This window comes from Athene noctua, chromosome 2 (genome assembly GCF_965140245.1).
Source record: "Athene noctua chromosome 2, bAthNoc1.hap1.1, whole genome shotgun sequence".
Classification (NCBI taxonomy): Eukaryota; Metazoa; Chordata; class Aves; order Strigiformes; family Strigidae; genus Athene; species Athene noctua.
Window position 1 is genome coordinate 94,683,301 of NC_134038.1, and position 25,600 is coordinate 94,708,900.

Genomic DNA, 25,600 nt, shown 5'->3' on the forward strand with positions numbered 1-25,600 from the left:
ATAATTTCTATGGAACAGAGCATATAATCAATATATGCTACACTTCTCCTGTCAGACAGGACACAGAAAGAGTTTGAGGAGCAAGTTAAAAGAATGTCTTCTCCAAAAGAATACATGGACTCCATTTCTTGTTCCTAGGGAGTTTGCTTTTTATAAATCTGGTGAGAGCATTGCAGTAACTTGTATGATACTTTGACTTGTTTCTTTTTCAGCTGAACAGAATTTACTTTGCAAAATATCTATTTGTGACAATGACAGCATGTACACAATGTAAAACCAGCCTACAAATACATGGGAACTGGGCAGAAGCAGAACAAGAAGTGGGTTTTTCCATAGATATTGAGGTATCCCTTTGAGCCTGGCTCCAGACTGATGGGAGTGCTCATCCTACCCCTTTCCATTTTTAGAAATGGCCTGGCCCTAAGGAACATAAACCCATTCCAGCTTTCCTCCAGTGCGCTTAAATGTGTGCTGTATCGTAACATTAGTAGTGGGATCCCCTAGGGTCTGTCTCTTTATGTGACAAGTGCTTCATAGTAGTCAGCCTACTAACAATCCATTCATTTTGTTTCACATAAGTTAGAGGTGTTCTTTAATGCACAGAGAATTAAATAAACCGCAGGCCTTGCTGTCATGTTTTTCACTACTTACGCAGTTGACACATTAAAAGCATTTGCCAGGAGAACTCACCAGACAGAGTCTTTTGTAATTTTGGTGTCCACTTTCCCTTCGTGATCCAGAAAGAAGTCCAACTGTAAATTGGCGTTGTTATCATGGGCAGAAGAATAGTTAGTAACAAGTCTTGCAGGTATCCCCAAGCACCTCAGAACTGTAGCAAAGAGAGAAGTGTGATGAGAAGGACAAATATGAAGACTGTGCTCATGGATGACAGGATGAGAGGAGAGAAAATATTATTACATAGAATAAAATGGGAAAACTCTGTCAAATCAACTCAAATATTTCCTCCTATCTGTCTTTATATACAATATATTAAATATTTTATTTGCTCCCAAAATTCTGAACATTCAAGATATGTAAAGGTACAATGGTTCTACCTTAAGCAGCTGATTACCAGTAGTTTTAGAACAGTCTTGTATAGAGACCACACTGTAGCTTTTCAGGGCAAATCTGGGTGCAATGGGTCAACTCCATGACCAAATGTGGTATAAAGAAAAATAAGTTTGAGCTTGCAAGAAATGCAAAATATGTTAGGCCTCCTAGTATTAGTAACCCAACAGAATCATGAGACTGTGATAGAAATAAAATTAATAGAAAGTACTTTCGGTTGTTTCGGAGTTTTCCTCTCTAACATCTGCCATCAGAAGGGATTTGGAGAATACAAAGAATAAAGCAGAAAATTATTGGTAACAAGGGGGAAAAGCTGCATTATTTGCAAGTGAAATGTCAGAGTTAAAGAGTCTGAACAAAATGCATTACATAATTTGTATTGATTGCTAAGTAATAGTATTTTGGAGCCAGTAGTCCCTTCCCGTAAAGGATCTTAAAAGGAAGATTAAAAAAAAAAAAAAAAAAAAAAGCCCCTATCCCTAAATCTCAAACCATCATAGTGTAGCACTGATGACTCTTCCTCCCATTTGACAAGTGGTAAATTTCAGAAACATGGAAACGTTATGGCTATGTCTGAAGTGCAGTAGTGCATCATTAGGCTTTTGTGTTTGTGGTGCACCCTAGCTGATAAATACGCATGGAGCATGGCCCCAACGGGGGAGTGGGACTGCAGGGTGACACATCATTTCAGCTTCTCCAGATGAAATATTTTGTCTCTCAGACAAAAAAGTTCCTGTTTGCCATTTAGGAGCCAACATGGTTCTGCATAAAACAGAGGGATTTTTTTTGAAAGGGAAAGCATTTTTATTGAAAGTCCTACTTAAAAATAGTTTCAATGGTGCAATGTTGAACAGCCCTTGCTGTTACTGCTGGGTTTTGTATATTCATTAGTGTCACTACTGTGATTCCCAATAAAGTGTAACACTGCACATTCATTTCAAGTTCCTGGATGACAAATTACCTGGATGCATCCAATACCATATGTACCTATTGATTAAACTTAATTCAAGTGCCCTCCCAGGCTTCCAGCACATGAGCCATCAGGGCTCATTGAAAATAATTTGTCTGACAATTTCAAGATTAATGACCATTTTTCAGAATGTTTTAGCATTTCTAATGGATGACTATCCAGAGTTTACAGTATAGTAACCTTGGAAAGCTGGACTGGTCACAATGATAAAGCCTTGGCACCTAAGACCCATAATCAGCTCAAAAACACCCTTTTAGTTGCACATGACTGTTCAGATCTTTGCCATCTTCTCTTTGTAGTGGTCAGCAGATGGATGTGTCAGTGGCTACCTATCGGATCAACCATTGGACAACATTTTCATCTCATGATGTTCAAAAAACTTTATACTTTGGCAATCCTTGCAGTAGTACAAAGTGCCAGGTCTCTGACCTGATTAATTTAGTCAGCAAACCAAGTCTAGTTTTGCCCCAGATAAATACGCCTCTCCATTTAACACAGCAGGCTCTGGGCCTCTGCTGCATCGCCCCAGTTTCACAGTGGCCTGCAGGCAAAATACTGCATAGTGGTGATTCAGGGCCAGTGCAGAGGGGAGGTGGGAGAACTGATGTGTGTGTCTGTCTGTGATGTAGAGAATTCCAGATGAGGTAACGGGCAGAGAAGTTAGAGTGGCCTGTGGAAGCCACTGTGAGGAATTGCATCCGTAGGAAACATTTACAAGAGCCTTTTCAAACCCATTGCATTGTACAGAGGCTGAGAATTATCAAGTACAGATGATGTGGCCTCAAGCAAAGAAGGAAGTAGATATCTCTCAGGTTCTTTGGATGTGGGTGATTGCTCATTATCCCACTACAGGAGGAATAAAATGAACCTTTTCACGTGTTGAAGGACAGAGCACCTGCCAGCACCTCCCCAAATCAAAACAGGAACCTCTCCAGATATATGAAAGAGAAGCAGAGAAACCTGAAACCCTGTCATAGCTATGAGAAGCATGTGCCAGCAGAAGGCTAGCTGGTCAGAAAACAGCTGTATTTCCAAGGTCCTTAGCATTTTGAACAGCTTTTGAACTACCTCAGGTAACCAAAATGAAATCCAATTATCCAGACTGGAGGAAAATTATGTACAAAGTGAAATATGCACATATATAACAGGCAAAAAGAAAGTGAAAATGCAGATATGTTAAAGGGCTGCCTTAGGTGAAGAACCAGTCTCGTAACTTGCCATTAATTATTCAGCTTCCATGTTTGCTACAGAAGATGGGTGATTAATAGCCTCCATTTCTGATATAAGTATAATGTAAAGAGAAGTATAATGTGATTCCTCGAGACAGCAACAAGTGACAGTATTGAGACAGATGGAAAAAGGAAAAGTTTCACAGAGAATTTTCCTGTAATTTCCTTTTCACATCTTAAATAGAAGGGCTAAAGCTTAGACCTTCAGCGGTGACTTAGAAGTACCTGATGCAAAGTAAGCTCCAAGCCTGCAGAAATACTCATTGTGTCCCCCTGGTCCTAAGCTGATCTGGTTCCCCCCCCAGTTTGTTACTTAAATGCATATGTTGTAAGTGCTTCTAAGGAAGGTCATCTGGGATTAAGAAAGACACTTTTAGTTTCTGTTCAGCTTCTTCTATTGCCCAGTGCCATAAGCACAGGAGCTCTTGACTGGCTCTACACTGTCACTTGACATCAGCGTTACTTCCAATGTCTGGTCCCCGTTATCTGTATAATGCACATTTTTTTTTAACTCCCAGGGTCTTTCTTGACTGCTAATATGCTGCAGCGCATTCCAGTGTATTAGCAGATTATATTGTTAGAAAGCGCTAGACAGTAAAAAAATAGGACCAATCCAACACTGCTTTCCCTACCGGGTTTTACAACCTGCAACATTGTGTTTAGACTTAACTTTGTACTGCTAGGCAATTTTTAAACCAGACCAGAATTTTCCTCATTGCTCTGGCTCACAAACTCCATAGAAAATGTTAACAGTGCTCAGTAGACAGGTGCTGGGACAGTGCATGTTAACTTTGCTAGGAACAATCCTCAGCAGGTGAGATTTGGCCTTTCTGGAGCAGAAACACCATCATGGTAACCACCATGGGTAAGAGTTTCATGTTGCAGGTCCAGATAATAAGCCCTCTGCTCATCTATGATTTCCTAACAGAAATGTAGACTGTGCCAAAAGACTAGCTTTATCTCTCCCAAACTTACCCTCATGAGTCACTGAATACATTTTACTGAACCAATAAATAGTTAACAGATTTGTGTGGAAGAGCAGCTGAAGGAGATGCCAGAGGTTTATATAAAGACCATCTATTTTAGCCATGTAATTTTAAGTATCTCTACTGTTTATTCCTTAACATCACAGAACCAGGAAGTATTTTAGTTAGCTTAACCTAAAAGCTCTCTCTGTTATGCAAGAATCATATAGCAGCATGGAGCTTTTCTCACTGATACCTACATGTGTTGAAGACACCGGCAAAGACCCAGCACTGGCCATATCGCACAGGTTGCTTAGAACTGTAATACTCCAAGAGAATGTCCACGCTTCCTGTCCAGGCTGAAGGTGCAACACCGTAAGTGTATGCATTGTCCCAGGATCCAGCAATCACACCATTATCATCCCTGGAGTTGATCTAAAGACAAAGGAAACGAGCATTAGGGATGTCAGAGGCTGAATAATAAAGACAAAGATAGGATGGGAGAGACTGAATATAGCCAAGTTTAGGCTAGAAGACAGAAATATTCAGTTCAGAAGGTAGGAAATGAATAGAGCAATCTTGGTAAGGGACATGAATTCTCCATCACTGAACAATTTTGATTGAAGGCCAAACACTTAAAAATAAAGGTGACATTAAATCACCACACTGAGTACCCATGTTGTCAGTTTAGTAAGTTTTTTTAATGTTAAACATGCTTACTGCTATGTATGCTTAATAAACATGATCAGTTATACACTGATAAGCAAGCCTTGACAATATTAAGGATTCTTTCCTAACACTGCCTGTTTCTGTGTTTGTATCAGACCAGAGATTTTAATAAAATCACCCCTGATTTACAGTGGATTGAGAGGAGAACCAGTCCACTGTTATTTTTAGAGCAGAAATTAATTTCTTCAGTCCAGCACACATGAAAACAAGGAGGAATTTGCTGTGTAAGTTTTTCCTGGTAAGATTACACAAAACGAGGAGTTTTGCTGACTAATGGCTATACTGATCGGCATTAACGAGCAATATATCTCCTAGCTGGAATTTGAACCAAACCAGTTGAGGCTGTGCAAAAAGCTCATTCGCTCTGTACCTTTTAATTATGCTAATGTGGAACAGCTACACACCAGCCAAATAAATCACAATTCTCATTTAAAAGCTTTTGGCTGGATTAACTACTGTTTTATAATTAGAAAATCGACTTTCTGTGAACCCTAGGACTGAATAAAGATAAGTATTCAGATCATAACCAAAGGGTTAAGGGGTTGTGCCCATCTCACTGTTGTGGGACACATGCCAAGAAAAGAGGCACTTCAAGGACAGGGCAGCATGCTGATCTTCAGGCTCCCCTCTGGCTGTAAAGAGAGGAAGAAGGGAGTGACTCTACCTGTTCTGCAACATCAGGAAACCTCAGAAGGATCCCAGCATGGGGGCATCTCCTTAGACAAGCTCAGCTCTACCACATTTCATATTGAGCGAGAAGTGGGGTAAGGAATACAAGTGGGACTTCAACATCTCTTGGCCACCTTACTGAGGTCCAGATTTCAGATGGCCAAAACTCCCATCCAACTACAGCCTAATCCTGCAGATTAGACCTAAAGTCCACTGACTCCTGGAGTTCCAATGGTGAACTTCTCCACCTCCCTAAAATGACTGAGTGTCTCAAAACCTGAGTAATATCCAAGCCCTCTTTGGGTTCATAAACTTTGTACTATTCTGCCCTTAGGGCTTCCATGGTCCCTACAAGAGGGACCCTTTATATCTATTCCAGAACCACAGAATCATCTAGGTTGGAAAAGACCTTGTAGATCATCCAGTCCAACCATTAACATAACACTGACAGTTTCCAACTACACCACATCCCTCAGCGCTATGTTGACCTGACTCTTGAACACCTCCAGGGATGGGGACTCCACCACCTCCCTGGGCAGCCCATTCCAACGCCTCACAACCCCTTCTGTAAAGAAATGCTTCCTAATATCCAGTCTAAACCTTCCCTGGTGCAACTTGAGGCCATTACCTCTTGTTCTATCGCTTGTTACTTGGTTAAAGAGACTCACCACCAGCTCTCTGCACCCTCCTTTCAGGTAGCTGTAGAGGGCGATGAGGTCTCCCCTCAGCCTCCTCCAGACTTAAACACCCCCAGTTCCCTCAGCCGCTCCTCGTACGACCTGTGCTCCAGACCCTGCACCAGCTTCGTTGCCCTTCTCTGGACACACTCAAGTAACTCAATGTCCTTTTTGTAGTGAGGAGCCCAAAACTGAACACAGGAATCGAGGGGCGGCCTCACCAGTGCTGAGTACAGGGGTAAGATCCCTTCCCTGTCCCGGCTGGCCATGGTATTTTTGATACAAGCCAAGATGCCATTGGCCTTCTTGGCCCCCTGGGCAAAATGCTGGCTTATTAGCCCAGTGATGAGGGATCCACATCCAATTCTTACTTCTATCTGAAAGTCTGAAGCCATATTTCTAATGTTTGGGGTGAAAGAACTAATCAAAAGGTTAAAAGAGAAAGAGAAGTGGGCGTGTTCTCAATACTTCTTGTTGAAGCTGTTCTATTGAATGTGATGCTATGCAAGATTCAGCATGTGGAGATCCCATTTCAATGTCATCTAAGACAAAGAGCTCACTCTCTTAAAGCCTGGGCAAATGCTGTAACAAATGGGTTAAACGATCATCCATCTCCATCAGCCATGTTTTGTGGACAGTTTATTTTAGTAGTTGACTTGGGAGAATATCTAATGACACTACCTTGATGATTAGAGTATTATTGTGGGAAGCAGAAGGCATCATTTCAGACCTCAGTAAGGCAGAGCAGATGACTCAGACTCTGCCTTCCACATTCTGGATAAGACTGCCATCTTGAATATTAGGGACGGGGCTGCTCTTGCACCCACAGCATGACTCCTGGTGTCTAGCAGCTGAAAAGAATGGAGATGTGGAAAGTCTCCTCCTTACTTATCGATTTTGGTTATGTTAGGTACTTCTATTCTGAGTGCAGTAAATTTTGTGGACCCCATGTTTAAGAGGACAGCTCTCACAGTGTTTTCTTCTGGGCCAAGGTAGCACAAATAAGTGTTCTCAGCTTGACTAGGCCATTTGGGGTTTAAAAATCAGACACAGTAATGCTTACCATTGCAGTGTCTTAAGACCCACTTGATGTTAGTGCTGGAGTCCACATAAAGTCTCTCCAACCCAAATTCCACCCATCATGCCGCCTTACTGTCCATGTCAGAAATAGCTTTCTCAATTATCTCAGCTACCGTTAAGTGAGAACAGTGTCACAAGAAATGCTATCATGCCTGGACTGCAATGTCTAAAAGTGGTTTTGCTACCAGTGAGATACCATTCTCAGGAAAAGGCGATGAGCCAACTTAAGTATTTCACCCTTAGTGGAGTGAAATAAAATGCCAGACCCTAGAGGTCAGAATGGACAATTGATCTGGCACCTGTTGGAGTGAGCACAACAGGGCATGAGGGCCAGTTAAATCAGCCTGGCTTTGATTTATGAGTCACTTCTGACACATATGAGGCATCCATTACATACCACTGCAGAGGCAACACGACAGATTTTGATGGGGTTTCCACGCCCAGACAGCTCCAGTTCTGCCTTGTCCATCAGGAACAGGCAAGCATCCAGAATGTTTTCTTCAAACTAGATAACAGAAAATAAAAAGGGAAACAGGGAAAAATCAATCTGTTTTTATTCTAGAAAGCAAAGGCAAAGTTATTTTTCATTGTTGTTACAATAGCTGATCATCTTCAAAATTAGCCGGTCAAGTAAAAGTTCTTTGTTTAAAAATACACGTTTTCTTCTAGAATGATCGCCCATGTAGGGAAAAAAAAAAAAAAAAAAAAAGTGAGAGGTTGTTAGGGAAAAGACACCATAATTTTCAATTCAATCACAGCCCAGTTTCCAGAAGGTTGAAATGACAACACGGCCTTTCTGACAGGACATAAAATTTTAAGTGCTAACAAGTATATAATAGGAAGATATTATAATAATAACTACAAGAAGCTAGTCTGCTCGTAAAGGACTTCATGTCCTTCACAGATTCCAGACCTGTTAATTTCAGGACTTCTCTGACATAGTCAATACAATGCCAGGAAGTTGAACCATGAGTGTTTTGCCAAAGTTAATTTGAAGACACTTACATTTTAAAATTAATTTTAAAATCTGTTTAAAATGGACAAGCCAAAATCTGATTATATAGATTAATCCTGGTCTACAAAATCTAGACATCAAAAACACCAAGTGACCTAAAGTAGTCTTCTTCAAAAATAGAGTGAAAAGGTACAGTTTCTTCGATCCAGCATGAACAAGCACAAGAATGAATTGAGGGCAGAGGTGCCTAAATAGACCAGAAACCATTTGTCACAGAACTTGCCCTGCAGTGTATTTCATTTTCCTTAGGAGAAACTGCATAACAAAGGAAAATACATCTGTCCCCTGGAAAATGGTAAGAGACAGGGAAACACACATTAATAAAACAAATATCTTCTAGATACACAGTCTTATATTAACATTCAAGGATGTGACAGAAAGTCCACAGAGCTCATAGCCTTGCTGTGTTAGGTTTTATGTTCTATGCTTGCATCCTTAAAGATACGATTAACACTAAGAGGTTTTTTACTCTCATGCTGCTACTAGAGCTGAAGTGATTCTGCAACTGAACTTCTGCAATCAGGTCTCCAGCCTGGCTTAGGGCTCCTTGGCAGATAAGGGCGATTTGAGTTTTGCTTCCTGAAGAAAGTGAGCAAGAGCCCAGACAAAGCTACTGCTTTGGCAGCTCAGAGAGAGGCAGAGGAGAAGGAAGAGTGAGTCCAGAGAGCTGAAAAGGAAGCCCAGAGAGGTCAAGACTGCTGTCGATGCTGCAGCAAAGAAGGGAGCGAGGGGGATGACATCCCAGGCACCAGCCGAGCTGTGATATAAGTCAAAAAAGTGGAGGCACCACTGCATTTCACCACCCTCAGACATTTCCTGGCCAAGAAAAGTTCTTTTCTTTGCCTCTGCCTCAAGCCTGCCTGGCTCTCATTGCTCAGGGTACCACCACCTTATAGATCTTTTTCTGCAGATGTCCTCCAAGGCAGCATGTCTCTCTTATCATCACACTTGCATTGAACTGTTTTCTCTGGAGCAGATGTGCATTAGTGAGTAACACCTTACAGTCTGAGCAAAACTGAATACATAGTCTTTGGGCAAATAGGGAAAGAGGGATCAGTGTTTCCCAAGGACCTACTAATATTGTATCATCCCTGAAAAGCTGAATAATTGCACAGTAGACTCTCCAGTCCACCCCAGTGGTATGTGATATAAATAGTCTCAGGTGAATGACTGCTGTGGAGACCCTCCTTCCCAAGGAGAAGCCTCAAAACAGAAAATGTAAACTCTGGACCCTCAGCCATTCTTCCTGCTTCAAGTTCACTTTTCTTCTGGTCTGGCCCAATAATTTATGACTTTCATCAGGACCAAAATCTGCTTTCTGCACTTCAGGTCATCAGCAGAGCCTAAGACCTGAGTTAAATCAATAAGAAGTTTACCTTGTAAATTACATCAAGTTTATGATATGCTGTCAATCTCAGCATATACAGTACAAATAAAGAGGAAAGAAATTGCTATCAGGGCTGTTGCCTTCCACTTTAGCATTTACAAAACAACATGAATGTTTGTGAAATAACTGGATTAACAGGAGAATAGATGGGACAAGCTGTAAAGTCTAGCTGCCGTACACTGTTGCGGTAGTATATGATGCAGAGTAGCCTTGACTCTAAAGCCAGTTTTGCCCTTCTTCTTATCCAGGGATTTAAAAACATTAAATCAAACTAAATCAGTTTCCTGCTCTCACTCTTGGCATGAAGGTGCTATCTAGAGGGAAGTGGAATAGAAAGGTAGCACTTGTAAGGCTGAACACCCCTGAAATGTCAGAGGAACTGAAGCAGCAGTAGGCAGCCAGGACAGGTGAGTTAACGGGCCAGGCACAGGCACTACCTGCTCAACACAGGCTGAACTGAAAATAAACCAAATTCAGAACCAAGGAGCTTTGGCAGAGCCACCTGGGAAAGACTGCAGATGGAAAACAAGGCATGAGAAAACACACAGGCAAAGGGGTTCTGTCTGCAGACAGACGTGTGTTGTGTCACAGAGCAATGCCTTTAGTTGGGCTGGCCTTCAGTGGGCATCCTCTTTCATGCTAACCTGTTTCTAATAGATGACCTTCCATTCAAATTAAAGTAAGAGGAACTGTATCACCTTTTGCACTGGTTGAATTAGGGTTGCATTTCTCACAGCCAGTTGCAGGTAGGTGTGATCTCACGTTGCCTATGTTCTGATCTGATCAAATGCATGTGCCATAGAATTTACATTTGCACAGTGGGCTGCAAAGCTAATGCAGCTCTATGTGTGGACATGAGACAACTCATGATGGCAACAAGAAATGTATACCCACCTGTTTTATTTTATTTTTCTCACAAAACCCCCAATGTTAAATGATCAATACAGCATCCAACTTCTGACATTTCTCAGCTAGAGAATTCCTATGTGCCTAGATTTCCTCCAAAGACAAATTTCCCCTGAATCCCCTATGGGCTTTTCTGAGTGACTGGCTATTTATGCTTTCTTAGAAGAAAGGAATCACAGTTATGTTACAAGGAACACCTCCATCCTCATTCATTACAACTGTGTTTCAACTGGTCTGTTGTTTTTTATTCCTCGGTCCATTTTTCTTGCCTTTCCTCCTCTCATGTTGATGCTGCTCATTAAAGACAGCAGCTGTGAGAATCATCTCCCACTAGTAACCCAGTTTTGAACTGTATGTTCCTTTTTAATTTACAACCTGAGTTAAAGCTTCCAGCTGTCATTGTTCAAAGCAACTTTTTAGCCTAAGAATATTACCATTCACAAGTCTATCTGTATTTTTGTATATGACCATATACCTTTGACCTCTATAACTGTATGTGGCCTTATGCTTTTTACTTACACTTTTGTACAGGGCTATATATCACAAATCTAAAATGCGTACTTGTATGATATATCCATAATACAGGCCTTGCTGCTAGCACTTTTACTCGCAGCAATGCACTTATTCTTAACATTCAGGATTGCTGAAAATGAGGCAGATGCATTTTTTAATGGTTGAAAATTGTCAGGGTAAGGTCAGGGACATCACATCCTCCATCTCACTGAAAGTGAGGGAACCAGAAGAATGTTTCTCCATTGCTTTGCAGTTTGAGATGTCTATTACACCCATACAAAATGGTTGATTCCATTAAAACTCTTGGCTTGGGCCCCCTTAGATGCATCTGCCACACTGTTTTCACACAGGTGAGTGATAACAAAAGGTGCACCACAGCACAGTGGAAATCAGGTCCTCCCGTTTCAGACAACATAGGAATGAAAGTACATGACAAAGGGCTATGGAACAGCCCTAACCTCCCAAACAGAACCACCTTTTAGCAAAAGCAAATAAATAATGCAGTTTCTCAAGGGAGGCTGCTGTTTGTGTCAGGAAGGTGCCAGATTTGCAGAATATAAGCACCTCAGGCCAAGCCACCACAAGCCATAAATTTAGCATTTTAGGACATAAATCCAGCAGCTGGTTTAAGCAGCACCTTCTACCTCCAGCCACTCATTCCCCTCTCCCTCCCCCTTACATCTGTCACTGAGTGAATCCCAAATCTAGGAACAGAGCAAGAATAGAAAAAAAAAAAAAAAAAAAACAAACAAAAAAAAACCCACATGGGGAAAAAATAACCAAGGAGATGCTTATTCAGCTAGATCAGCTCTCCAGTCTGATTCACTGCATGGCTGCACAAGCACTTGCAGGGGGAAGGAAGGGCCAGGAGGGGGCATTTTTGGTCAACTTAAATGCACGGATAGCTTTGGCCTCGGGATCTGGTTCCACATCTCTTATATCTGAGGCACCATCATCTTATGGAACTGCTTCCCCCCACCACCTTATTTAAGGGTTATTTTTATCTCAGTCAGGATGATAGTCAGACCCCACAAACAACGGCACTGACACAACCAAAGGAATGGTGCAGAGGCAGGAACTCCCTAAGGCAGTCCTGCCGCAGGAAAAAAAGATGAAATTGTACCCTTAAATAAGGAAACAAGAGAGATGTGAGTTCAAAGAGCTCTCCAGGGCAAGCACACTGGCAATCCATTCAGCTCAAGCTTTGAGATTGTCTTTAGCTGAGGGAAAGAAAGCAAAGCAAGAAGGCCCCTTCTGTAAGGCTGCACTGGGGAGGTGCCACAAAAACTAAATGGATCCATCACCATAGCATTAAGGAAATACTTCAGTACTTTCTTAATTGTGCTGTTGTGAAAATCAAGGAGGTAAGATGAGCAGAGTTCACCATGTCCAATAACTGTCCATTGAAGCACCTCTGAGTGACAGCTAGGATTAGTTTTGCTCATTTTGATTCTGCTCATTAATGCCTTTTTCCTGTTCTCATACAACTTAACTCTTTCATCCTGTAGGGATTTTCAGGCTAGTTAGTGCTTACAAACAGATTGAGGTAAAATAGGCAAGGATGTTATCGAATCTGATGTTATCGAAGGCACCCCAATAACGCACACCAGCCTGTCAGGGGGTGTTTCCCCCAGGCTGCAAGAGGCCATTGGAGACTGGTTGTCTAGTCTAGGCAGCAAAGGGAGAGGTTCCTCCCTTTGTCACTGTAGTGAGGAAATTTAAAACTCTGGGATTAAATCCCAGTTTGTCACAGGAACCCTGTGACAAGCTCACTCCCAAGAAGATCACAATTATTTCCACCATGCTGCTGAAACTAAAAGAAAGAGTCAAAAAGCAATACAACCTATTACTGAAAAATGAAAAAAAAACCCAACCTCTGTACTCTTTCACCAAATTGTTTTGATCCTGTAGCAGCAACAATGCAGCAACAGAAATACTGCTGCCCTGTGGAAACCTCAGCTAATGATCATAACTTTCAACAGGCAGCCTCTTAGTATCTGAAATATGCCCCTAAAACAAGATCTTTAAACATTAGCTATTATAATATTGCATTGCTGGATTAGGCATATACCCACTTCATACAATTTTAAAATTATACCCCTTGTCTTTCTGAAGGAGAGACTGATAATGCACTCCAGAGCCCACAGTCTGATGTGAATTAAACTCACTTGCTGTCCTACTGGGAGCAGCCAGAGAAGGTCTAAATAGCTCACCTGACCATAACTCCAGCTTCTTGACTTTACGTCATTGATGTTTCCATGGAAAACAATACCAACATCATTCAGGACATATTCTTCTCTTTCCTTCTCATCATCCAGATACACAGCATCTTCTGCATCAGTTTACAGAAAATAAATGTTAACATAGTCACTTAGTTTTCATATAGGACAGATAAAAAAATCTTAGCCTATAATACAGTCATTTTTGATGAAAAGTACTTGAAATGCTAGGGTTTCAACCCCAAGCCCCAAATTAAGGTTGACATATGGGGGATTCCCACAGCCCTTCACCAAGGGGGGGTGAGTTTTCCTTTAGGCTTCCCTCCAGGGTGGTGCCGGCCTGGCAGGGAGAGCCATTGGGTAAATGAGCCCCAGGTGTCCCACAGTAAGTAAACAAGGGTCAGGTGTCCCACTTGGGGATAAGAGCTGGGACCACTTGCAGGCAGGGGCAGTGTCTGTCTGTGAGGTGGATGCCCTGTGCAGAGTTTTCTGTTGGGGAAGGACCTCCCCTCTTCCTGGGACTGGGCTCTAGTCAGGTCTGGCCTTTCTAAACATGGGCTGTGTAGAGATTCAGTGTGTGGCTTCCTTGGTCTTATGTGTTTGGCTTGTTGACTTGGTTGTTTCCCATCCCTTCTATGGGAGACTGCATTTCACCATTTATTCCACCTGTTGTTGGGGTCAGTGGGATTGATGTTGATTATGTATAATCTGACTGACTTGTTTGTACCCCCAGTGCTCACCCATGTGCTGACCCTTTTGTATCAAATACAATTTGGTTATTGGTTCATCTTTACGCTAGGCCTAATAATTGGCAAAAGAGTACTCCTCTTCCATCAAACAAAGCATTACTTGTTTCAACAGAGTACAAGAATAAGGAGATAGTGACCTCAGTTAGGAACATGATACACAACTTAAAAGCATTGCAGAAGCAAAAATGCTGACAACTCCTGCCTGTTTTCTCAGGACCTGTAAAGTATGATTAAAATGTTACATCTCTATCAAGAATTTTTATGATTACTGTGTACCACTAATTTAAAAGTTGAAGTACCATGATGCAATTCTGCATCTGCACAAACAGATCAAAGAACAATTTAAAACTTATTAATGTTAATGGAAAATAGCTAAAGTCAAGAGATCTAAAGAAAAATCTGTAGTACATTAAAAAAAAAATACAGTTTTAATAGTGTATTAACAGAGGGGCTTGATTGCTTTTTCTGTATGAAAATTATTGACTGGAGTATCACTCTCCCATGCAGCTTGACTGACCAGCTAATATAAGAAGAAATTCAAGTGTCCCAGTGAAAACTGGAAGTAATTGGAAGAGATCTTTATCAAAACATATACAAAGGGTATATCCTAGATTGGTCTTATATCAAGAGTCAAGAGCATATGCATGGACCCTCACCCTGCAAACATGATTCACATATGTAAACCCATTATTAAGATTCATAAATAACTCTGAAGGACATGAAACTATTCAGACATTCACAGGTAAGTATGAAGTAGGTCATGATTCTGGGATGCTAGAATAGCTGAGGATTTATTTCCTGTGCCAATGCTTGTATTTTGAGACTAAGAGATACAGCTTAACAACTAATACTGTGGGAATCAGTTCATTTGAGGAAATCAGTAATACAGTACTAGATAGTAAATTAAAGGGAAACAGTAACCTTTGATAGTTTTGTACTCGCCTGTATCAAACTACCACTAAATACTGCCATAGTAGATTTCTTCAGCATCCCACTACAAATTACTAGATGATCATTTCACTTTTAAAAGCCTACTGATTTGTTGTATTTTGTTGAAACGCAAATGAGATTTGTACTTCCTTGTAAACCTCATCCTCAAAAGCTCATAAAACTGAAATTTGGCTGAAAATAAGCTAAAGTCTGAGCCCTCTAAAAAAATAAATGGCAAAACTCACACTGGCTTCAGCATGTCTGACCCTGCTGGAAGTTTTGTCTTCTCTGAAGATATATTTATACCTCTATGTCTATATATATATATAAGGGATTATGCATAGATATATAACATAATGACCTCCACACTGGTGTACAAAGAATGATAGGGAAGCAGGTGTTAGATTATAAGAAGCCTTTATTGCATTTGAGATCACCGCTTGCTGTTACATTTTTGACAGGGTTGCTGTACAGGCTTTGCAGACTATGTCTGAATCCAAGCAAATGGAGAAGTGGTGACTTTTATTGGGTTTTCCCTAGGGTGCGCAGGGCTGAGACCTGCTCTTGCATTTGGCAGGGTGGTGGTATTCACCTGGCTGGGCCATCACGAAGATCACGAAGTTTCTTTAAAGGCTTGTCACTACCCATGATCTAGACAACCTGTACCCAGGCACATAGCAGAAGATTATATTCAGAGGCTACCAGGTGAAAGAGAGCATTAAAACTTGACAGTGAATCAAAAAGCTGCAGCCATTTATGCCAGAAGGGACTCTCATACTTATGCAACTGTATATTACATGACTTTTTGAGGACCAGCCCCCAGCTCTAAAACAGTTCTGTGTAACATCCCACTAAATATATTGCAGATGTTACACATCATCTAGTCTCTGTTTCTTTAGGCCGTATCTGCTTGATTTGCTGATTGAACAATTATATGCTTTCTCTCGCTGAGCTTTGTATTTCATTAAAGCCCATCCACACAAATGGTACAGACAAATCATTTAAAGAAGAACTCACACCTTCTTCTGGACAGTTACACATTCAGTACAGTGTGTGCATATGCCTTATTGATAGCTGTTGCTTTCTTTCAGGGATTGAAAATATCAATATTGATCTGGTTTGTATCAATTGAGATGCTTGTGTCATTTTGAGACTGCATGATCTTTGTTAAATCAGATGAAAATTGATCAACTTCTCTGTCAATTATTTTAAAATATTTGTGGTTTTTGATAAAGTAAAAAGGTCTTTTCTGTTTCACAGAAAAGCCAGCTGCTTTGATTTTTGACAGCTTTCACTACCCTTGAGATTGTTTAGAAGAAAACACAAGGCACTTGTGACTACTTTGATGCTAAGTGTGGTCTGCATAGTATAAGTCCTAATTATTTTGTGCAAGTGGAGGTTCACATCTGACAAACAGAAGAATTCCACAGAAATGTGCTGGGTTTGTTCTTTTTTCTCTAGCAGTTTAGGGGTTTTTTTCACTCCTTTTATCCTGGGAAATTACAAAGACACTAGCAATGCTACAAAAAAGCAAATTAGCCTCTATGCTTATCTGAAGATGGATAAGTTGAAAATACACTTCATGTGAAGACAGTACTGCAGGTGAGGAATCCCACTGAACAGAGGCTCCTTGTAAAAGAGATGAGGAGTGCAGAGCAGCCCTTTCAATTTGGGAAGGTGAACAAGCATGAGAGGACCCTACCCAGTATGGGGGGACGCCTTCCCTAGCACAGCAACTGCCTGGAGTTGAAAATGTTATTTCTTTGCACAGACAGTGAATGATGAGCATAGCGGCACAGGCAGATGGGTGGAGGTGGCAAAATTGCCCTGAGCACTCACCTTTCCTTCAACGTTCTCCCCTGGGAAGAGTCCCCTCCCAAGGCTGGGACTCACTGGAAGCACAAAACTCCCAGGGATCTTGCTGGGAAGAGGACAGCACTGTAGCAAACACAGAGCTGCAAGAGCTATGCACAGTTATCTACAAAACTCACTCCACCCAGGACCAAGATCAGTATGCTGCCTTGCAACTGCTAGTGCTTGCCTACATTAACGTAGAAGAAGGATGAAGCTCTGTGTGAACTGTGCCTGCATGGAATCTATGATACAAGAGATCAAATTTAAGATTTAGCTATAAACACAATAAAATGTTATTGGGGCAAATTTGGATGACTGCTAACATAAGAGAGGAGTCCCAAGTCAACTACATGTTACTCATCCTCAAACTGCATTAGGACAAGAGATAATGGCCTCAAGTTGCAACCAGGGAAGGTTTAGACTAGATATTAGGAAGCATTTCTTTACAGAACGGGTTGTTAGGCGTTGGAAGGGGCTGCCCAGGGAGGTGGTGGAGTCCCCATCCCTAGAGGTGTTTAAGAGTTGGGTCAACATAGCGCTGAGGGATGTGGTGTAGTTGAGAATGGTCATTGTTATGTTAATGGCTGGACTAGATGTTCTTCAAGGTCTTTTCCAACCTAGACGATTCTGTGACATTTAAGCAAAAGAAACATGCAACTGACTCAATAAAGTTGCAATATATTTAATTGCTTTAAATATAATGCCCTTTGCAGGAGGCTTGGGTGAATGAAATACATACCTCAGCCCACAAAGTCTGCAATTTACTCGGATACACTATGGATCTCCACCTGTGAGAGAGCCACACAAGTCAGTGCAAGGCCCTTTCCTAATAAGCTCTGAATATTCCCCAGCAGAAAGTTGCTGGGACTCAGCACCTCCTTGGAAAGAGCTCACAGTATCCAAGATCAAAGGAGCCCTTCGTTGCTTTCATGTAGTCTGATACTGCTACAAGTTAAGTTATTGTTAACTACTTGGCATTTGTAGCTTCAGTTTCAGAACTGAAGAGGGCTCTGCATGCCCAAAAGCACATCTGTTTTTCCCAACTATGTCAGCTGGCTGAAGAAAAGTTGCTGCCTCTCACAGGCTTTACCTCGCTTAAGTAATGCAAATTTCATCTGAGTATGTGAAATCTCAACTAGCTTGCTGGATTCCCAGATGTTTGGGGCTGGTGTATATAATTTTGCAGGATCAGGCCCTGCATCTACACCCTTAAAGTATCCTTGGTGATCAGTGTTAAATGTAGCTAAGGGGATAAGAACATATAAAAGCATCTGATTGTTCTGGAAGCAAAGTACTCTGTAGTTTGACTGGTAAAGTATTCAATCCTGTAATGAAACAGCAGAAAAAAGAACACAGCCCTGGCTGGGAAGATATGTCAAAACTGAACTACAGTGAGAAAAGGAGTAATAAGAAAGGGCACAAATGCCTCTGTCTTAAAGAAAAGCTCATACCAACACACTGATGTTTCTCCAAAATGATGAGTCGGAAAGCTGCACTAGACACTGACAGAGCCCATACTCTGCTCCCTGCAATAACAACCCCCATTCATTCCTGGCATCAGCCTTCTCTCTTTTTAATGAGGCTTTTCACTCAGACTTTTCTGCTTAGCTATTAACCCAGCAAACAAGTCTGGGAGATTTTCAAACTATTGTTTTCTCTGTACGTTAACTGCCTGAGTTTTTATACCTGTTTGTCATTCCACTGAACAATCTTTTCCAGCCGGGGGATAAAGCATGGAGAAACAGTCCCCAGTTTTCTAACACAAGGACAGAGGGGAAAAAGCAGATATAGGAGCCAATTAGCCCAAACTACCTAGGAGTAAAAAAAGTAGGGGCAAGAAACTGGAATAAATCCAAATCCAAATGAAACACACAGAAAACAAAAACTACAATAGTCAGCAAGGGACAGAACCTGAAGTCACTGAGACACACCTGACCATGCAAGGTGGAGATCACAATGTGGTTCTCCAGGGGTGATCGTGAGTTGCCCCCGCTGGGCCTGGGGGCACATAGCACATCCTTACTGACTGGAAACTCTCTTTTGCTCTCCTGGGGTAGAACTTTTCTATCAGCCTTGCCAATGGCTGCTGCTGTTGGAGGTAACTGCTGCATGTCTTGCTCCCTGCGGCTTTGCTCTATGCTGTGGTTTTAATCTTCCTGGCTTTTGGCCCCATTCAGCTCAGGTGTGAGGGCATAGGAGAGCAAAGCACCCATGTGCTATAAACAGAGGTATATCAGATGCACAGGGCTGGTGGGAAAGGAGGTGCAAAGAAAGGATTGATTTTCCCCTTCCCACACTCTGACTAGCACCTTGAATCAGCCTATATGGTCCCAGTTACACCACAGTGGGGTAGTCAAGCCCCCCCACATCACAGTTTTTCTCCATATCAGGGCTGTATGCAGCCCTAGCTAGTTGTATGCTAGTCATGAGGCAACCTGAGGCAATTTCAGAAGCTTTTTCTTTAGGGTTTATCCCTTTCCAAAGAGGTGCTAAGCCACTGCAGAGTCACCATGCTGGCTAACAAACTGACTGTTATGATACCCAGGACTAAAGCCAAGGGATGCTCTACCTTGGGATGGAGAATTGCACCTCCCTAGCTGGAGCTATGACAAGCTGATGATGCCTTCACAAACCCTTAGCAGTTTTGTCTGCTCACCAGTGGGTCATAACTTTGGCAAAGATTCCTCTTTCTATTATACACTAACTTTCCTCTTCCAGACTAAATTCTTAGCATGCTGCTCTAAGGTAACTACCTCTATGCTGCTTTCAGAAGTATCTCATGGTGTTGCAGAGTCTTGAGCCCTGCCTTTCCTTTCTGTTCCTGCTTAACCAACTCTGCTTTATTTAGCGTTAACATATATCTTCCTAAATAATGTATAAGCTAATCATTGCTTATATTCCCTTGGACCAGGGGCAAGTAATGAATTCAGCACAAATCATTCAATGTACTGACAGTAGTGCAGCTGAATAATGGACTCTATTAATAACACTAAACTTACTCATCACTCGGTAGGATGGCCCTTGTTTCATACAGGATCATTTGATGCAAATACTCTGGTAAAAATATTGAAATATGAAGGAAGAGTGGCGGGAGAATATTAAAGATAGCTGGTGACCTAAATATACAGAGATATGTATGACTTGGAGCCTTACAAATGTCAGAAGCTGAGACAGTGCTACAGCCTGTCAGAAGGCTGAGCCAAACCTCTCTGGTCCTCCTTGCCCTCTCCTTAAAGCCACACATGGAGTTCATTGGGTAAAACACAATTCCATCAGCATAAGTACTGATTTTATCCAGATTTAGATTGAGATTTTAAAAAAAAACAAACAAAAAAAAAGTTGTTCTTCAACCCACTGAATTATATAAAAAAAGGCTCGTTTGCAAAATGTTCTGTTCCTCATATTGACAGGGTTGCTGGTAATCAGTCACCACTAAAGGGGAAGTTATAAGCGCAAATGCTGTGTAGTGGCATGAAGGCACCACCAGTGATACCACAGCAGGTTGACTTCATCCAACTTGTACAGGAGCAGCAGCTTCCATTGAATTCCTGCAGGCAAAAGCTGCAGATGTTCAATTCTAAATGTGGCAATCAGCAACGTAACTCAACAGAGTATGGGACACTGCTACATCCTGCTCCACACCAAAACCCATAAAAACCATGCCCGTATTGACTTGTCAGTTTAAGGCACACACAGGCAAACAGGAGGCTCACACTGATGCCTGTTCAAGTGAGAGCAAACCCTTGGGGTATATTTACTATGAGAAATGGAGCATCATTGCACTGCCCGAGCTAGTAAACACAGGCTTGGCCTCATAAAACTGCAGAGTGCAGCTAGAGCACAGGCACAGATCTACAGCATGGAGCCCCACTCACGCAGGGCTATTCCCCAGCCTGAAAAACTTGCCTCTTGGCAGAATTACTATATAATTTTCAGACCCAAACTGGCATGTCTCCAACCTCCTTGGCTCCCCTTCCTGGACCACCCCCTCCCAAAATCCAATGAGCCTGGCAGCAGAATGTGTGAACCTTTGATAAGGTACTTACGCTGGCACCAGGGATTGAACAGGATGTAAGTGTCGGTTGCCGAGTTTCTGTGTGTCCGGAGGATGCCAAAGGGAGTCCAGACAGCAACATACAGGCGAAACTTCCCAACAATGCAGGTGGAAGAGGACATGATGGACAGGCGAATGGAGTTGTTCTCCTTGTGTGTAATCTTGGCTCCCCACTCACCAGGTTTCAGCACATTACCTACTGGGATTGGGATGTAGGTCCCTTTATTTTGCTGTGGGTAGCGACCTGGAGAGAGAAGTGAAAAGGTTTGCCTTGTTTTGACAGTTTCTTAATTTCATGTCAGTCCTCTGCCCCTTCATCTTATTTTCAACAGAGATGATAAGTTTTAGTGGGCGGAAACCACCTGCCTCCCTCATTGCTTCACACTGTGCCTGGTCACTTGGCAGTACAGCCACACGAATACATGCAACACCTCCCAACAGGCAGCCTGTGCAGACACCCCCATCCATCTTGCTCCAGCAAGCTTCAGTCTCGCTGGCTTGGGCACAGAGAGGAGTGTAGCCCCGGCAGCATAAGCAGGGGCTGTTCCAGGCTTTCCTTGCTCATCGTTGTTTCCCTAGTGCAGTGAGCTGCCCTCCAGCTTGTTCCTTGCCTTGGTGTCAGCTACACCATGGGTAACTGATGTACCCACCACCCTCATCACTAGCATGCAAGTGCCCACTAGGGCACAGAGTTTGGCTTTGGGGCTCTATATCAGAGCAGAACTTATTCTTCTCACTGCATTAGTGCACTGACAAGCAGAGACCAGGTGTTCTTTTGTGCCAAGTCCACAAAGATGGAAGAAATACAAGTCAGTCCACCAGCAGATACCCAGTGCTCAGTTCCTCCCAAGCATCCAATCCTCATGGACAGAGTGGGAACCAACTCTGGACACCTAGAGTATACAGGAGCGCATCTGGGTTGGATAGCCAAACTTTGTCTGCAAGCAATGGGTCCCAAAGTATGATACACCTCCAAAGCACCGCATGTGATAGTCTACTTCATAGTAAGACAAGTTGCACACCAGAGAAGCCTATCTTGCTCTGCCAACTATAAAAAGCATCTAGACAGATAGGCTACATGTAAACATGTACACTGCCAGTTTTCAAAGTTGTGTGAGGATCCACCCTTTGAGCCTGAGGTAGAGCCAAACTATATCTGGAAGCCAACCAGCAGCATAGACAGAAAAGACACTTGTGAGAAGGCTGAGCTCCTTATCTCATTCTCAAATCTATTCTTCATTTCATATTTTAGGCTGAAAGTCAGACTCATTCAAAAATAGGGTAACGAAAAGCAACGATGGCAGACAGAGAGACAGACTTCTATATTTTTCATTCCTACTATTTAAGAACTTCAAAATTAAACTCACAAGGGCGTTGAATTTCTTGCTTATTTTTATACAGCTGATGTAGAGATAATCCCAGATCTGAACACTGCTACATTCTGGGAAAGGACAACTCCAGCTTTGAATCTGAATCTCGTGAGCTGCCACAACAAGAAATCTGAGACTACTCTGCATCATCCAAGAGATTATTCAGCGCACATCAATTTCCATTTTGCAGATGTTCAGTGCACCTAAATAGCCCACTTTGCCCTGTTGCCCAGGAATGCTGTAACCCATGAAACCCATTCAGATCAGTGAGGGATGCAACAGAAGAGAAAGACCTACAGAGGAAAAAAGGGCTAGGATAAGAGAGCAAAATCAATAGAAAACACTAGAAGATAAAGCACTGGACACTTCAAATATCAGCTGTCAAAGGAAAGCCAGTCTAGAGAGAAGAGCCTATAGAGGTAACAAAGATGAGAGTTTTGTGCCTGCTAACAACTGTGATCTGAGAGCTGAACATATCCTTGTTCTTTGTAGTGCAACTGGGTATGACCCAGCTTGCCTCTACTGTTGATATTTTGCTTCTAGTTTTGACATAATTGTTTGGGTTTTTTTTAAAAAAAAACAGCCCACACAAACAAAGCAGCAGAGCAAACCAAGTAATTGAACTGACTTCCCTGAAAACCATTAACAAGTGCTACTTTTAAAAATATCTCCTTCAGAAAGGTAGGAGTGGGGAGAGATTACTATTTTAACATGGTTAGGAACTGACATTATTATCTTCACTGGAAGCTGCACATCAGTGTAGGAGCCTAATGGGGACAGAAGGAGCTGTGCTGTGGCAGGGACTTTGCACCACCACATCCATGTGCACCACATACACATGGAGAGGCTGCAGAATCACTCCCCAGTAAATCTGCCTATAGGAACCAGATAGGATCTCAAAGAGGTCATGAGGCCTTTGGCAAAACATCCTTATGGAAATCTCATCACTGGCACCTCATAGCAGGCTCTGCAAAGTCCTAAGTCTCCAGTATTCTCACTTCTCTGAAGCCCTAACATGCAAAACTCCATTTGCACTTCCAAACAAAGGTCCCTTTTGCATGCAAAGCCACAGGACACCCTAATATACCTGCTGCTTGACAGGAGGGAGGGAACACCTGTAGCTGCTGCTGAGGAGTATGCAAGGTCCTTTCTGCCCAGAGCCCATGCATGCTCCACACAGCTGCTCCCATAATGTAAGAGAGAGAAGTCACTGCTGCACTATCTTGCTCACCCATGAGAAGAAGACACTCTGGGGTATTGCCTGCATCCCACATAACAGAGATGCCAGGGAAGGGATATCCTAGAAGTCAGGATAACCTGCAGATGTTATAAACAGTAAATACAAGAGAACAACATTTGCTTCTGACAGATGAGCAGAGTTCTGTCCTTGCTAATGGTTGTATAAATCCTGAACCCATGAGGAAGACTGGGAAGAGCCCTCAAGAGCACAGTGAGCAATTTCCAATGTTGTCTTTGAAGAGAGGACAGGTTCCCTAATCTTCGGAAAAAAAACCCAAAATGCAAATGGAAGAGGGAGGGAATTGTTACTCCTGACAGGAGCTTGTAGAGCTGAACTGTAATCACACATCTAGACACCTGACACCACCAGCCACCCTAGTTTCATACACACACATCTGTTGTCTTGATACTAAGCGCTATAAAGCTGAGTAACTTTGGGATTACATGCTATGGTTGCTGGCAAAATAATCCTTACATAAGTTTATCAACATTGTAGGGAAGTCCTCTCAGGATGGCTTGGCCATTTGACTTTTTTCTACAGCTTGAGCACACATTTCCAGCTGCTGTAGAAAAGTAGGGCCAACTTTGGCTCATAGTTGGGGTATTGGTAACGTCAACCCTTGCTCAGAAGGGATAACACGCAGTGGTGATTTCATTCTCTGTGTTAAGAGTCTCTAAGGAAGAAGATCCAGTGATATCCAAAGACTCATTACCAAAAGCCTGCGAACACTTGGCAGCGCACTCTCTGCAGGGTATCTGGTGCTAACCCAACCCTCAGAGAGGCAGGAGGGTGTTTGGGTGCATGTCAGGACCAGGAGCCATGCAGAGAAGATAAACTCTTTTTGTGTTGACAGGAGGATGCTTCTGCCAACAGCATCAGCTGGCTCAGGATTTCTCCTGCTCTGATTTGCTCCAGGAGTTGGCAGCCTGAGCCAGCTCCACAGCCAGTTCTTTGTGGTTGCCCCCCTCCCCCACCCCGATGCTCATGTGTGCTTTGGGTGTAGGAGGCCCTGGCCCTCACGTGAGGACATTTCACAGCCAATTGCTCTGTGAAAGACAAAGCTGTTGCATGACATCACGGTTTGGGGATGTCCCTGTCTGCTCTAACAGCACATGGAAATGGAGAAATCCAGCCTGAACACTCAGAAAGCTGCTGCGCTATTACCACCAAACACAGGGTAAAATTTTTATAGGCTCCTTTTGCAACTTAGAATATATCAGGCACTGAGCAGGGGCTGCTAATTGTCCTGCCTTCAAGGCAGAAGAGGACAGGGAAGAATTCACAGTGACCCTCTTTCACAGGCCTCCAACTCTGCATTTCAATGCTAGATGCTTATATCACCAGAAGACATTATTTTTACAGAATCCTTCCTTGCATGGAAGGTTTAATGGCACAAACAGCTAGTTCTGCTGCTGCACAGTGCACAGGCTTGCAACCCTTTCATACTTCTATCCTACCTCACCTTGGTTTCTGTAGCTATCCAACCTGGGCTCCTAAAGCTCATGCTCACTTCAGTTGCAGCTCAACAAAGCTCTACACTTTCTGGAGTTCCCAGGCACCTGGGAAAAGAGGAGCAAAATAGCTGCTGTTGCTGTAAAAGGAGCTCAGGTCTCCCTCAGTGCTGCATCACAAGGCTTTGAATGTAAAGAAACATCAGTGAAGGTCTACATAGCAAAATGCACCATGACTGGAGCATCTGTGGATGTGGGCATGTATGAGGTGCTGTCTCACACACACACACACAGAGTTTACAGGGGCAAAAAGTGGAGTGCAGTGTTTGTTAAACCTTACCAAAGTCTATTTATGCAGCAGGAAAAGAGTGAGATATCTAAAACACAGAACTGTGGCTATACACACATGCATTCAAAGCAAGTTATTTTTAATATATGTATTAGCTCCTTATCATGTCAGGCTCGTCAGACAGGGAGGCAAGCTGTGTTTAATTCTGGGTAAAAGTGCCACACCAGAGAGGGATT

The 25,600-nt window shown here is 42.5% G+C and overlaps 1 protein-coding gene across 1 annotated transcript in view; it reads right to left on the minus strand.

The window, feature by feature from the left end:
* The window catches only part of F13A1 (coagulation factor XIII A chain), a 65,093-nt gene that overhangs the window by 26,378 nt on the left and 13,115 nt on the right, over nt 1-25,600 (minus strand). Inside the window, exons 4-8 of the mRNA XM_074899625.1 lie at nt 21,007-21,258; nt 13,422-13,540; nt 7,785-7,892; nt 4,493-4,667; nt 691-829 (exon numbers count right to left, since the gene is read on the minus strand). Coding sequence (XP_074755726.1) covers nt 691-829; nt 4,493-4,667; nt 7,785-7,892; nt 13,422-13,540; nt 21,007-21,258 — 793 coding nt within the window. The remainder of the gene's footprint in view (nt 1-690; nt 830-4,492; nt 4,668-7,784; nt 7,893-13,421; nt 13,541-21,006; nt 21,259-25,600) is intronic.